Source organism: Dendropsophus ebraccatus, chromosome 14, assembly GCF_027789765.1.
Source record: "Dendropsophus ebraccatus isolate aDenEbr1 chromosome 14, aDenEbr1.pat, whole genome shotgun sequence".
In the NCBI taxonomy this organism is placed as follows: domain Eukaryota; kingdom Metazoa; phylum Chordata; class Amphibia; order Anura; family Hylidae; genus Dendropsophus; species Dendropsophus ebraccatus.
Window position 1 is genome coordinate 65199736 of NC_091467.1, and position 15511 is coordinate 65215246.

At 46.4% G+C, this 15511-nt stretch overlaps 1 protein-coding gene across 6 annotated transcripts in view; it reads right to left on the minus strand.

Moving 5' to 3' along the window:
- Positions 1–15511, minus strand: part of LOC138772471 (zinc finger protein 665-like) — a 49850-nt gene that overhangs the window by 21332 nt on the left and 13007 nt on the right. The window contains exons 1-8 of one of the 6 annotated variants that reach the window (XM_069952887.1): positions 11356–11415; positions 7224–7551; positions 6207–6337; positions 5817–5996; positions 5605–5728; positions 5424–5521; positions 4750–4840; positions 3334–4093 (exon numbers count right to left, since the gene is read on the minus strand). The exons of the other annotated variants lie outside the window; for them this stretch is intronic. Coding sequence (XP_069808988.1) covers positions 3334–4093; positions 4750–4840; positions 5424–5521; positions 5605–5728; positions 5817–5996; positions 6207–6284 — 1331 coding nt within the window. The 5' untranslated portion in view covers positions 6285–6337; positions 7224–7551; positions 11356–11415. Of the gene's footprint in view, positions 1–3333; positions 4094–4749; positions 4841–5423; positions 5522–5604; positions 5729–5816; positions 5997–6206; positions 6338–7223; positions 7552–11355; positions 11416–15511 lie in introns of those variants that run through there. 6 annotated transcript variants of the gene reach the window in all.

Consider the following 15511-nt stretch of genomic DNA (forward strand, 5'->3'; position numbering starts at 1 on the left):
TTTCTCTTCAACCATTATGAGTTCTAATTCCTCAGCTTTATTAGTGAGGCTTCGAGCATTAGTATACATACATTTAATATATTTGTCCATATTCCCTTTCCTTTTATCACTAGTGACTATTCTAACCCCTCCCGCCGCTCCACCCCCAGTTCCATAATCTAGGCCCAGCTCTCCATCTACTCTGTCTTTACTTACTATATTGTAGTTGCCCTCCCCCCCGGTCCCTAGTTTAAACACTCCTCCAACCTCTTAGCCATCTTCTCCCCCAGCACGGCTGCACCCTCCCCATTGAGATGCAGCCCGTCCCTACCGTAGAGCCTGTAACCGACCGAGAAGTCGGCCCAGTTCTCCATGAACCCAAACCCCTCTACCCTACACCAGCTCTTGAGCCACTTATTTACCTCCCTAATCTCCCGCTGTCTCTCAGGTGTGGCTCGTGGTACAGGTAATATTTCGGAAAATATCACCTTGGAGGTCCTAGTTTTAAGCTTCCTGCCTAAGTCCCTGAAATCATTTTTAAGGACCCGCCACCTACCTCTAACTTTATCATTGGTGCCAATGTGCACCATGACTGCTGGGTCATCGCCAGCCCCTCCCAGTAATCTGTCAGCCCGATCCGCGATGTGACGAACTCGAGCGCCAGGAAGGCAACACACTGTTCGACGATCCCGGTCTTTGTGACAGATTGCCCTGTCTGTCCCCCTAATAATTGAGTCCCCCACTACCAGTACCTGCCTGGCCTGCCCTGAACTCCTGTTTCCCACCTTACTGGAGCAGACACCCCCCTGGCTTTCAGAGGCAGTGTCCTGCTGCAGCAATGCCACCCCTGAATCAACATCCCCCTCATCCGCCAATTTGGCAAACTTGTTGGGGTGTGCCAGATCAGGACTGGCCTCCCTCACACTCTTCCCTCTACCCCTTTTTCTAACTGTGACCCAACTAGCTGCCTCTTCCTCCTGTACCTCCATGCTATCACTCTCTCCCCCATCTACCCCTTGGAGTGCTTGCTCAGTCAGAAGCAGACCCCTTTCCAGTTTGCCAATGCATCTCAATCGTTGCAGCTGCTCATTTAGATCCAGGATCTGGGCTTCCAAACCAGCAACATGCACACATCTCCCACAATGGTATGCACCCTCGATCGGTTGATCAAGGATTGCATACATCGCACAAGATGTACATTGGGCCGCATTGTCAAACATGGCGCTCATTTATATGGGGATATTATGTATAAAGAAAGAAAAAACAAACAAGCAACAAAAGCAAACAATGTGTTCAAAAGCAAATAAACAATTTGTTTTCCTCTAAAACTCCCCGAATCTAAAGTCCCAGAATATTAAAGTCCCACACTTGAGACAAAAACACACTTCAGATCAAAAACTCGCACGCTCCAAAACTCGCTCACAATACAATATAGAAGTACTTAGCTTGCAGAGTTTGTTGCTTCTGGCTCCTGTGTTGGAGAGATGGTGATGTCACTTCCTGCATAACATGGTGATGTCACTTCCTGCATAACATGGTTATGTCACTTCCTGGATAACATGGTGATGTCACGACCCGATCCCAGAGCTGTGTGGGCTGTGGCTGCTGGAGAGGATGATGGCAGGGGGATGCTCAGTTTCCCTCCAGTGCCCTGTGTCCCCCTGCTATCATCCTCTCCAGCAGCCACAGCTCGCACAGCTCTGGGAGTTGCATCGTGACATCACCATGTTATCCAGGAAGTGACATCACCATTTTTATCCAGGAAGTGACATCACCATGTTATCCAGGAAGGGACATCACCATGTTATCCAGGAAGTGACATCACCATATTATCCAGGAAGTGACATCACCATGTTATCCAGGAAGAGACATCACCATGTTATCCAGGAAGTGACATCACCATGTTATCCAGGAAGAGACATCACCATGTTATCCAGGAAGTGACATCACCCCTTTATCCAGGAAGTGACATCACCCCTTTATCCAGGAAGTGAAGCCTTGATGCAGTAGTAAGTGCAGGGAAAAAAGCACTTTATAAGCATTTCCCATAAGTGTGTATTGGTGATTTGTCTAACTTTTGGGAGGCAATACAATACTTTAATAAACATTTTTGCCGTACTTCTCCTTTAAACAGGGCTGCGGTGTTGGCAGTGAGTTGGAGGTGGTACGGCATGTAACCCGCGGCTCTATTCATTCCTATGGAGCCACCTGAAAGAGCTGAGCGCTGTTCTCAGCTCTTTCTGTGGGCTCTATAGAAATGAGCTGAGTGCAGATCACGTGCCATACCCACAGTTCTATTCATAACAAAGGAGCAGGAGGCCAATATGGAGATCGTTGGGGGGTACGGAGGTCGGGCACCTCGTACCAGCAGGTGTAGATTTGGATCATGATTTACCCCTAGGAGCAGGCATATCATGGTAAATGAGGCGCGGGAGGAGGCCACGCCTCCTCCCCACCTTGCTGTGCCCCCACAAGGGATAGAGCAGGCGTACACCAGGGAGAAGGGGCGAATCTGTGCCCGTTCGGTTTTCTGGAGTATTTTATAATAGTATAAAAAACATTTAAAAAATGTTACTATTGAGAGTCAGTGTGCTTCAATAACTACAAAAATATAAAATTTTATTGATTTTCTAGGTTTATAGTCCAAAAGTCTTTATTGCATAGATATCTCAATGGGTGACATGATTACGTTGAATTCAGATATTTACAATCAGAACATGGTTTCTGCCCTATGTGAATTCTCCTATGTTTTTGCTACATTCTGAACAACAAACCAAACAGAAGAACTTGCACAAATGTTTAGAAAAGTATAACAAAAGTCTTTATTAGAAAGTATAAATAAATACAATTACACAGAATGAGATATGGGATAAAACACAGAGGTCAAAACCAGACGGGGGGGAGAAATATCAGTGTGGTATATGGTAGTCAAAAGTGGAGTGTAAAAGTTAGTTAATCAGGTGGATGTTAATGCAACATCACCATCTAGTGATCACTGTTTACATGGAAACTTGTGCCTGATAAAAAACCACTCAGGAACATAAATAAAAAGAACTCCTAACTACAAAGCTCACTTAATGGATTTAGAAAAAGAGGGGGGCTGTACGCAACCCCTACATAGGTTAATCACCGTAATAGTGTCAGTGTAAGAACCACAGGCATTACAACCATACACATAAGGAGTAAAAAACTAATTAATGAGTGAACACAAAAAAGGAAGAACCACACTGAAATCCTACCGCCCGCCTGGCACAGAGGCCCGACGTATGTTTCGCTCGCTTCGTCAGGAGCTAATGTTTGTTGGTCTAAGTGTTGCACAGTAGGATTTATTTGGCAGGACTTTTTGTTGAGGTTATACATTCTGAACAGGAAAATGGCTTCTCCACTGTATGAATTATTTGATGTGTAAAAAGATTTGATTTCTGGTTAAAACAGTTCCCACATTCTGAACATGAAAGTAGCTTCTCCCCTGTGTGAATTCTTTGATGTTTTACAAGACCAAATTTCTGGATGAAACATTTCCCGCATTCTGTACACAAAAATGGCTTCACCCCTGTGTGAATTCTGTGATGCCTAACAAGGTTTGATTTACGGTTGAAACATTTTCCACATTCTGAACATGAAAATGGCTTATCCCCTGTGTGACTTTGCTGATGTTTGGCAAGGATTGATTTGCGGATGAAATATTTCCCACATTCTAAACACAAAAATGGCTTCACCCCTGTATGAATTCTTTGATGTGTAACAAGATCCGATTTCTGGGTAAAACATTTTCCACATTCTGAGCACGAAAATGGTCTCTCCCCAGTGTGAATTCTCTGATGTGTAACAAGATTGAATTTCCGGTTAAAACATTTTCCACATTCTGAACATGAATATATCTTTTTTCCTATTGGAGTTCTTTGTTGTTTAACATCTCCTCTGTGACTTTTATTATGTTTAACAGTCTGTGATAAATATAAACTAGGGTCAGGTAATTGATCTTTGTTGTGAAGGGTTGAGGTTAGAATTGGGATACCAGCATGCTCCTCATATGTATCTTGTGTGATACCACCATTCTCTGCTTTACCAGTGGATATTAGAAGTCCATCTGAGCTCCTTATACGGTCATCTGCTGAAAAAAATGGATTGTATTATTTTTGAAAATCATATAACCTCTAAATGATATTGACATTTTATAACATGTATATATATATATATATATATATATATATATATATATACACTAATTGTATTAAATGTAGCACAATTAAAAATTTAAATGATTTTTCAATACTCTTTACTTACTGTTGTCTCATGTGTGTCTTCTCCCCTGTGTGGCTTCTCAGATGTGTAACAAAATTTGATTTGGGGTTGAAGTATGGCTTCTCCCCACTGTGACCTCTCTTTGGCGTATGGTACTGACCACAGCAACTATAACTGTCTTAACTGATTTAACTGCCGGAATCTAACACGACTCGGGTCCCAGCAGTTGTGGAGGGTGCCTGGCTATCACCGTGCCCGTTTCATCAGAGGATGTGACTGTACGTCCATGCAAAAATTGACATTCAGATGCATCCCTGGTGTTGAACAAGGTTAATCCCCTCTGTTTCCCCTATCTGCTGGAGCTGTGCTGGTGAGATCCTGTATTCAAACCTCTTACAAAGCACACCTTCTTCCCTCTGTGGTTTAGCAAGGTCCATGAGGTTTTTAGGATGGAGGACCTTGTGTAGGGGTATTAGTAGTACAGTATAAAACATAATGAAAAAGGTAAGAGATAATGGCTGTCACCTATAGGAACGTCCTCTATACAAAGCTCATCACCGCTCATATATGTCTCTTCTTTTACTGTCATGTTCAGATCTTCACCCTGATTCAGAAACTGTGCGACAAAAGGTCAGAAGGAGACGTGTGAAATGTCTCATATGAGCAGAAATTATCATGAGCATCAATAAGATATAAACTATATAATGCAAGCATAGAGGAAAAAGATGGCACTCACCAACAGGGTATAATCACCCGGCTTTATTGAACATCTGAGGATCGGGGGAAGAAGGACCACAGTTTGCGCCAGAACGCCACTTTGTCTATACTCCTCGGGGTAACCCCTGGGGGTTAGACAAAGTGGTGTTCTGCCGTGAAACTGTGGTCACTCGACTCCTTCCTCCCCCGATCCTCAGATGTTCAATAAAGCCGGATGATTATACCCTGTTGGTGAGTGCCATCTTTTTCCTCTATACTTGCATTACCTGGATATCTTACCTGTTCATGATTGAGCACCACCTGGGATGCTACGTTGGTGGTCGACCGGAGCGCTTGCCGTGTATGGAACTGAGGCCATGCCATCTACTTTTCTACGTGTTGCTATAACCCATATAATACTGCAGGATAAGACCGGACACAAGCCCCTCACAGCCCCTCTACACATCATAGGGAAGACATCATGGAGCCTTATCTCCAGCTACCTGATCATCCTGGGGGACATTGTGATTCTCTTCTGGACAATCCTGAGGAAGAAGAGGACGGGGACATCTCTCTGGTGTTGTTCTCTTACTGGATGTGACTGTAGGGAACACATAGAGAGACTGGCTCCATTCTGTATATAGGGAGAAATAGCGGCGGGGTGTATGTAGTCCTGTCTATTACCTGGTGATGGGAGGGGCGGCTGATCCTCCATCATGGCCTCCTTGTACTGATCCTTGTGTCCTTCTACATACTCCCACTCCTCCATGGAGAAATAGAGCGCCACGTCCTGACACCTTATAGGAACCTGACACACACAATGATCACACAGTCATCCCCCCATCCCTTCATAGCGTTCCTGTATAATGTCCCAGCATTCCCAGCAGCCTCCTCACCTCTCCAGTCAGCAGCTCCACCATCTTGTTGGTGAGTTCTAGGATCTTCTGCTCATTGATTTCCTCATGTATCAGGGGGTGAGGTGGGGGCCCCGGGATTGGCCTCAGGGTTCTTCCCCATCCCTCACACACAGGGGCCCCACAGCGCCCACTAGAGGTCTTCTTCACCACTGTGTAATCCTGGTTATGTGGATACAGTAATACATCTCACTACATACATTCCCAGAATCCCCCTCACCTCTCCAGTCATATCTATCTGTTATTACATAGAGAAGAATGGTGTCATGTGACATCACTCCCAGAATCCCCCTCACCTCTCCAGTCATATCCATCTGTTATTACATAGAGAAGAATGGTGTCATGTGACATCACTCCCAGAATCCCCCTCACCTCTCCAGTAAGCTGGAATAATATCTCTAGGGTGAGATTTATTATCCCCTCCACCATCTTGTCCCTGTCCCGATCCATCCTTGATGGATCAATCAGGAAATTACACTGAGAGGATCTTATATTGTAGGAACCTGGAAGGGAAGAAGAGATAATAGAAAAAGCATATAATATCCAAAGTATAAAAAAGAATACACTAACTGATAATAAGGGGAAACAATTGAGGAGATAGAAAAGTTGTATTGTGTTATTCTGTATGTAACATGAGATGAGTAACATGTCAGGGCGGCTCCTCCAGGTCACATAAGACCCCAACTATATCTACAAAACATATAGATATAGGGATAGTTCAGCAAAAAAAAACAAAATTCTATATTATAAATCTCCAGTCTCCAATCTTCCAATACTTATCATCTGCAGTATGTCCTGGAGAAAGCGGTGTAGTCTAATATGAGCATGGGTTTACAACTAGCCACAGACCGCAAACAGGTCACAATATAAATCTTTAATAATAATAATAATAATAATAATAATAATAATAACTAGATGTGCATTTCCAGGAGAAAATACATTTGAGAAGATTTATCAAACTGGTTTAAAGTAGAATTGTCTTAGTTGCCCCTAGCAACCAATCAGATTCCACCTTTCATTTTTCAAAAATTCTGTGAGGAATGAAAAGCGGAATCTGATTGGTTGCTAGGGGGCAACTAAGACAATTCTACTTTACACCAGTTTGATAAATCTCCCCTCATAGTGCTTGAAAAAGAGTGCCCCTTTAAAAGTGAATTCCCTTTAAGAGAAAGTTTTACCTTTGATACCCTCCATTTAACAGAAACTTTGGTACTCTCCCTTTATGTACTTATGTACTGTCCCATTAAAGGCAACTTAGGTACCTCCCCTTGAAGAGCGACTTTAGTGACACACCTCTAAGAGAGACTTTGGTGCCGGCCCTTTAAGAGTGACTTTGATACCGACTCCTTAACAACCAACAGCAGCCTTATAAGAAAATAGCTTGGTTACCATGACAATCTTGTGGAAATCTGTATTTATGTCAGCGAGGCAAAATCTTTAAGGACCTTCCATCTTCTATTGTCCAATAGGAGGCATGTGACTGCGTGGATGTTGTCAGGCCTGTGAGTTTCTATTTCAGCTATTTGCATAAGTGCTTTTGGCTGGTCAGTCTGTGCGCTGTGCTATTTGAGCTGTGCTGGACGTTCTGCTATTAAATGAAAAATCTGATCAAAACAAAAAATACTTAGCACACCTGTCACCGCTGAGGGCTTTGAAACGCATTTTAAACTGAGTCTGTGCGCAAAGCGGTTCGGACCGTATTAATTGCCGAGGAAAGCTGGAAGAAGAAGAATAAAGAATCCGAATTACAATATCAGGATTTTTCAAGCACTATAATAACATAAATCCCAGTCTCTAAGGGTAGGTTCACACTACCGAATCCGTGCGGATAAGTTTGGGCGGATTCCGTGGCTCGTACCCGTTCACAGTGGCGCGCCTATCCACCCGTGCCATAGACACCTATGGTTGGGCGGATTCTGCATTCCTGCGAAAGAACTGACATGTCAATTCTTTCGCCGGATAGCGGAATTGGCCCGGCCATAGAATGGTGTCTATAGAGCCAGCGGAAAGGCGCCCGGCCGTGAGCTGGTACAGGCGACGGAATCCGCCAGAACTTATCTACACGGATTCCGTGGATCACCCGCCGTCAATTCCCCCGCTTGCCTTTGCTCACATTTCTGCCCATGCCACAGACTGCATTCTATACACAGGTGGATTCCGCCATCCACCAAAAGAAGGAACCTGTTCATTCTTTGGGCGGACCACGGAATCCGCCTGTGCATAGAATGGAGTCTGTGGCATGGGCAGAGATATGTGCGGTGGAATCAACGGTGGGTGATCCGTCTATTTCACTAAGCAATAATTTGACGAATCAGGGCGATTAAGCAGATCATCGCTCTGTATAAAGCTATGATCAAACACTGTAGTTTTTCATTTAAAACAACGGCCCTTGTTTATATGTAGTGGGAACATAGGCTAATAAAGACAACGATTATCGGCTGATCGTGTTTTTTAGTCCTGACAGGCCCGCATCGCTACGTGTAATAAAGATGGCCGACAGCTGATGACTGTCATACTACATATCTCTCTCCCCTGATGTCTTGCTAGCTTCTGCTCCTTGCAGTGTCTGAGGTGACAGGCCGTTCAGCCAATAACTACCCGCAGCACTATCCCAGGCTGAGCGTCCTGTCACTCCAAACACTGCAGGGAGTGGGCCAAAGCTAGCAGGACATCAGGGAGCGCGGAGAGCTATGTATAGTTTATTATCTTATGCTTATTAGGCAAGGGCATGCACAGACATCGCTAACTATATATATACACAGCCCTTGCAGCACGATTATATACAGTACTAGAAAATGTACCCGGCACTGCCCGGGTATAAAGTGTCAGTGTGTTAATTAGATTTGTTCTAAGGTGCCCAGGAGGCCAAGCTAAAGGTGTTGTTTCATCTGAGTTAATCAGTGGAATTAGTGTATACCTGTAGTGCATAGCTTGAGGGGTTCTGTATACCCACAGTGTATAGTTTTTAGGGGTCTCGCATATCTCTAGTGCATAGTTGGGGGGGCTGTATACCTATAGTGTATAGTTGGGGGGTCCTGTATACTTGTAGTGTGTAGTTGGGGGGGGGCTGTATACCTGTAGTGTATAGTTGAGGGAGGTCCTGTATACCTGCAGTGTAAAGTTGGTGAAGGTCCTGTATATCTGTACTGTATAGTTCCGTGGTTCTGTATACCTGTAGTATATAGTTGGTGCTGTATACCTGTAATGTATAGTTGGTGGAGGTCTTGTATACCTGTAGTTTATAGTTTGAGGGTCCTGGATACCTGTAGTGTATAATTGGTGGAGGTCTAGTATACCTGTAGTATATAGTTCGGGGGTCCTGTATACCTTTAGTGCATAGTTTGAGGGTTCTGTATAACTGCAGTATAGAGTTGGTGGAGGTCCTATATACCTGTAGTATATAGTTGGTGGAGTTCCTGTATACCTGTAGTGTATAGCTTTAGGGTCCTGTATACCTGTAGTATAGAGTTGGTGGGGGTGCTGTATACCTGTATTATATAGTTGGTGGAGGTCCTGTATACCTGTAGTGTATAGTTTTGGGTTCCTGTAAACCTGTAATATATAGTTTGGGGTCCTGTATACCTGTAGTATATAGTTGGTGGAGGTCCTGTATACTTGTAGTGTAAAGTTTGGGGTCCTGTATACCTGTAATATAGAGTTGGTGAAGGTGCTGTATACCTGTAGTATAGAGTTAGTGGAGGTCCTGTATACCTGTAGCATATAGTTTTGAGGTCCTGTATACCTGTAGTGTATAGTTTGGGGTCCTATATACCTGTAGTATATAGTTGGTGGAGTTTCTGTATACCTGTAGTGTATAGTTTTGGGGTCCTGTATACCTGTAGTGTATAGTTTGGGGTCCTGTATACCTGTAGTATATAGTTGGTGGAGGTCCTGTATACCTGAAGTATATAGTTGGTGGAGGTCCTGTATACCTGTAGTGGTAGCACCTTGCAGAGGGGCAGTACCCTCCCATTCAGACTTGCCAGAAAACCTGGTGTTATCCATTCACAGTATGGCAGTATTGGTCAGGTCTGGTATGGCAGTGTTATTCAGTCACAGTGGGTCGGTATTGGTCAGGTCTGGCGGTATTATCCAGTCACAGTATGGCGGTATTGGTCAGGTCTGGTGTGGCGGTGTTCCCCAGTCACAGTGTGGCGGTATTAGTCAGGTCTGGCAGTGTTAACCAGTCACAGTATGGTGGTATTGGTCAGGTCTGGTATGACAGTGTTATCCAGTCACAGTATGGCGGTATTGGTCAGGTGTAGTATGACAGTGTTATCCAGTCACAGTAAGGTGGTATTGGTCAGGCCTGGTGTGGCGGTGTTATCCAGTTACAGTATGGCGGTATTGGTCAGGTCTGGTATGGCAGTGTTATCCAGTCACAGTATGGCGGTATTGGTCAGGCCTGGTGTAGCGGTGTTAAATGTGACGTGTGGAGCTATTACCTACCTATCCTGATGCTAATTGGTGAGTGAGGATGGGGCATCTTCAGGTTTAGTGCTTAGGGCAGCAGCAGCTGGTAATACTGTCATGTATACATGTACTGTATAGATGGAGTAGGGGGCCCTGTATACATGTACTGTATAGATGGAGTAGGAGGTCCTGTATACATGTACTGTATAGATGGAGTAGGGGGCCCTGTATACATGTACTGTATAGATGGAGTAGGGGGTCCTGTATACATGTACTGTATAGATGGAGGAAGGGGCCCTGTATACATGTACTGTATAGATGGAGTAGGGGGTCTTGTATACATGTACTGTATAGATGGAGTAGGGGGTCCTGTATACATGTACTGTATAGATGGAGTAGGGGGCCCTGTATACATGTACTGTATAGATGGAGTAGGGGGCCCTGTATATACATGTACTGTACAGATGGAGTAGGGGGTTCTGTATATACATGTACTGTATAGTTGGAGTAGGGGGTCCTGTATACCTGTAGTGCCCTGTATATACACGTACTGTATAGATGGAGTAGGAGGTCCTGTATACATGTACTGTATAGATGGAGTAGGGGGTCCTGTATACATGTATTGTATAGATGGAGTAGGGGGGTCTACCAGTTATTACTGTGGATGTTGTGAGGCTGCTTCCCTAGCAACCATTTAGTTTCCAGCTCCCTGGGAAAATGAAAGCAGTAATCCTATTGGTTGCTAAGGCTCCAACTGCCGTCTCTGCTGCAGCTAATTATATCCCCTGTGTTTGCAGTGTGGAGATTTTCCCATTCATCTCTATGGGGCGCCGCTCTTCCCCCTCCCCCTCCCCTCCTGTACATCTGGCGGGGACTGGACCTTCGCAATAACCTTTTCGGGCACCCAATGTATCTGTGTGCCAAATTTGGGGTCAAACGGTTCAGGCGTTTGGAAGTCTATAGAGGACAGACAGACAGAAGGACAGAAGGACAGACAGACAGAAGGACAGACAGAAGGACAGACAGACTTTCATTTTTATGATATAGATGTGGGGTAGCAGATTGCTGCTCACTTGTAACCGATCAATAATAGAAGTTCTCAACATACCTGCAGGGCTGTAAACGAGCCCCGACTACCGGCTGAAGGACCTGAGATCATGTCATGATCATGTGACCAGTCATGTGTGTGGGAGGAGTCAGGCAGGTTATATACACACATGGCTCTGCACCGCTCCCTCTATACACACACAGCCCTGCACCGCACACTCTATACACACACAGCCCTGCACCGCACACTCTATACACACATGCAGCTCTGCAGCACACTCTATACACACACAGCCCTGCACTGCACACTCTATACACACACAGCCCTGCACCGCACACTCTATACACACATGCAGCTCTGCAGCACACTCTATACACACACAGCCCTGCACTGCACACTCTATACACACACAGCCCTGCACCGCACACTCTATACCAGTGATGGCTAACCTTGACACTCCAGCTGTTGCAAAACTACAATTCCCATCATGCCTGAACAGCCAAAAATATGGCTTTGGCTGCCCAGGTATGATGGGAATTGTAGTTTTTCAACAGCTGGTGTGTCAAGGTTAGCCATCACTGCTCTATACACACACAGCACTGCACCGCACGCTCTATACACACACAGCACTGCACCGCACGCTCTATACACACAGCTCTGCAGCACACTCTATACACACAGCTCTGCAGCACACTCTATACACACACAGCACTGCACCGCACGCTCTATACACACACAGCTCTGCACTGCACAATCTATACACACACAGCTCTGCACACTCTATACACACACAGCTCTGTACCCCGCACACTTTATACACACACAGCTCTGCACTGCACCCTTTATACACACACACAGCTCTGCACTGCACAATCTATACACACACAGCTCTGCACACTCTATACACACACAGCTCTGTACCCCGCACACTTTATACACACACAGCTCTGCACTGCACCCTTTATACACACACACAGCTCTGCACCGCACACTTTATACACACACAGCTCTGCACCACCTAATTGAAGAGGTCTACCCTCTTCAATGATGATTTGGTATCAGATGCATGTATAGCCTGGGATTGGTCTGGAGACCACATGGGTGATACCAATGGAGAGGTCTTCACAAAGCACATCAGTCCTTCTCCCAGGACTGTGACATAATGGATGGTAGTCTCCTCTAGTCATCATTTCAGGTTTACTAACAGCATAAATACCTCCCAACTGTTTGGACGGCCAAACAGGGACACTTGTGGTTCAGTCTAGGGAAATTTTACAGACATTTCTATACATTTTAATTCAAGACTCCTTTAACACATCCAGGATCTGCTGCAGACTGATGCATCACACATACAGGACCTGCTGCAGACTGATGCATCGCACATACAAGACCTGCTGCAGACTGATGCATCGCACATACAGGATCTGCTGCAGAATCATACAGGACCTGCTGCAGACTGATGCATCACACATACAGGACCTGCTGCAGACTGATGCATCACACATACAGGACCTGCTGCAGACTGATGCATCACACATACAGGACCTGCTGCAGACTGATGCATCACACATACAGGACCTACTGCAGACTGATGCATCACACATACAGGATCTGCTGCAGACTGATGCATCACACATACAGGATCTGCTGCAGAATCATACAGGACCTGCTGCAGACTGATGCATCACACATACAGGACCTGCTGCAGACTGATGCATCACACATACAGGGCCTACTGCAGACTGATGCATCAAACATCCAGGATCTGCTGCAGACTGATGCATCACACATACAGGATCTGCTGCAGAATGATGCAATCACACATACAGGACCTGCTGCAGACTGATGCATCACACATACAGGACCTACTGCAGACTGATGCATCAAACATCCAGGATCTGCTGCAGAATGATGCATCACACATCCATGACCTGCTGCAGACTGATGCATCACACATACAGGATCTGCTGCAGAATGATGCAATCACACATACAGGACCTGCTGCAGACTAATGCATCACACATACAGGACCTGCTGCAGACTGATGCATCACACATACAGGACCTGCTGCAGACTGATGCACCACACATACAGGACCTGCTGCAGACTGATGCACCACACATACAGGATCTGCTGCAGAATCATACAGGACCTTCTGCAGACTGATGCATCACACATCCAAGATCCGCTGCAGACTGATGCATCACACATACAGGATCTGCTGCAGAATCATACAGGACCTGCTGCAGACTGATGCATCACACATCTAGGATCCGCTGCAGACTGATGCATCACACATCCAGGATCTGCTGCAGATTGATGCATTTCATTAAATTGATATCTGTAAATCTGCAGCAGATCCTGTATGTGTGATGCATCCTTAGGTTCCAGTCACACATCAGTAACCCTGTCTGTAATTGTGGACCTGCATCTGCGGACAGGATTACATATGCGCTTCTGTAACTGTTCACATTTACAGGGACCCACTGTCAGATAGGTGACACGGATGACAATGGCGTAATAATTTTTTTATGTCATGGATCATCAGAATGGATCCCTAACACCTACAGATGTGTGTATGGGGCCATGTGATCTGCGTGTGTGAAATTATGAGTGAAAGGGGCCATAATGTCACATGATTCATCTGAGTAGAACAATCTGTAGGATCCAATACTATAAAGGGAACCAATCAACCCAATCGGTTCCCTAAACGGCTGTATACAGCTCCTGCAGCAGCCATAGCACGTACCAGCAGGAGCTGTATACCCGAAAAAGCACTTTAATCCCCTGGACGCGTGACAGGCAGCGACGGGGAAGTAGTCATCTGGGCGGCTCCCTGCCCGTCACTAGTCACCGCGCTCCGAGGGGATGAATGACAGACAGAGAGGTTTGTTACTGGACTCTCTGCCTGTCAATCATCCCTCCGAGCACGCTGACAGGCAGAGTGCGGTGACTAGTGACGGGCGGGGAACCACCCAGATGACCTGTCCCCGCCACTGCCTGTCACTCGCCCAGGGGACTAAAGTTCTTTTTTCTGGGTATAGCCTCACTGCAGCCGCGGCACCCAGCAGGTGATGTCTGCTTTGTGCCGGGGGTTAGAGGGGTCAGGTCACATATTTTCATTCTGCTGCGGGTATGGGACCCCATAGAACTTCACTATACCAGCGTGAAATCCACTGCGGATCCGGTACGTGTGAAGGTACCCTTAAAGGGGTTATCCTGCGCTGCAAAAACATGGCCACTTTTGCCCCACTCTTGTCTCCAGGTCAGCTGTGGTTTGCAATTAAGCTCCATTTACTTCAATGGAACTGAGTTTCAAAACCTGCACCCAACCTAGAGTCAAGAATGGTGCAAAAGTGGCCATGTTTTTGTAGCTCTGAATAACCCCTTTAAGGGTGCCTTCACACCTACCGGATCCGCAGCGGATCTCACTTCTGTGGATTCGCAGCGAGATCAGCTGCAGATCCAGTATCAGTCACCCCTATGATGGCACATACTCGCAGCAGGATTGACATCCCGCTGTATGTGCTTTAACTCCCTGGTGCCCGTAGCCCTGCATCACCGTCCCATCATCCCCGTCCCCGGCGTCCTTCATCCCCGTCCCATAATCCCCGTCTCATCATCCCCGTTCCCGGCATCCTCCATCCCCGTCCCATCATCCCCGTTCCCGGCATCCTCCATCCCCGTCCCATCATCCCTGTTCCCGTCATCCTCCGTCCCCGGCATCCTCCATCCCCGTCCCATCAGCCCCGCCGCCGTCATCCTCCATCCCTGTTCCCGTCATCCTCCGTCCCCGTCGTCCTCCATCCCCGGCACTGTAGCTGCGCCGCCAAACAGGTAATGTATGCTCGCGATGGCAGGCGCGGAGATGGAGGATGCCGGTGGCGGAGATGATGGGATGGGGATGGAGGATGACGGCGGCGGGGCTGATGGGACGGGGCTGCGGGCGGCGGGGCTGCGGGCACCAGGGAGTTAAAGCACATACTCACAGCGGGATGTTAATCCCGCTGCGAGTATGTGCTATCATAGGGGTGAATGATACTGGATCCGCAGCTGATCTCGCTGCGAATCCGCAGAAGTGAGATCCGTTGCGGATCCGGTAGGTGTGAAGGCACCCTAATGCAAAACTAATTCCTAGGTCAAAAAGAGGGACATGTAAGGGGCTAAGAGGGACTTAGCTCAAAAGTAGGGACTGTCCCTCCCAAAGTAGGGACAC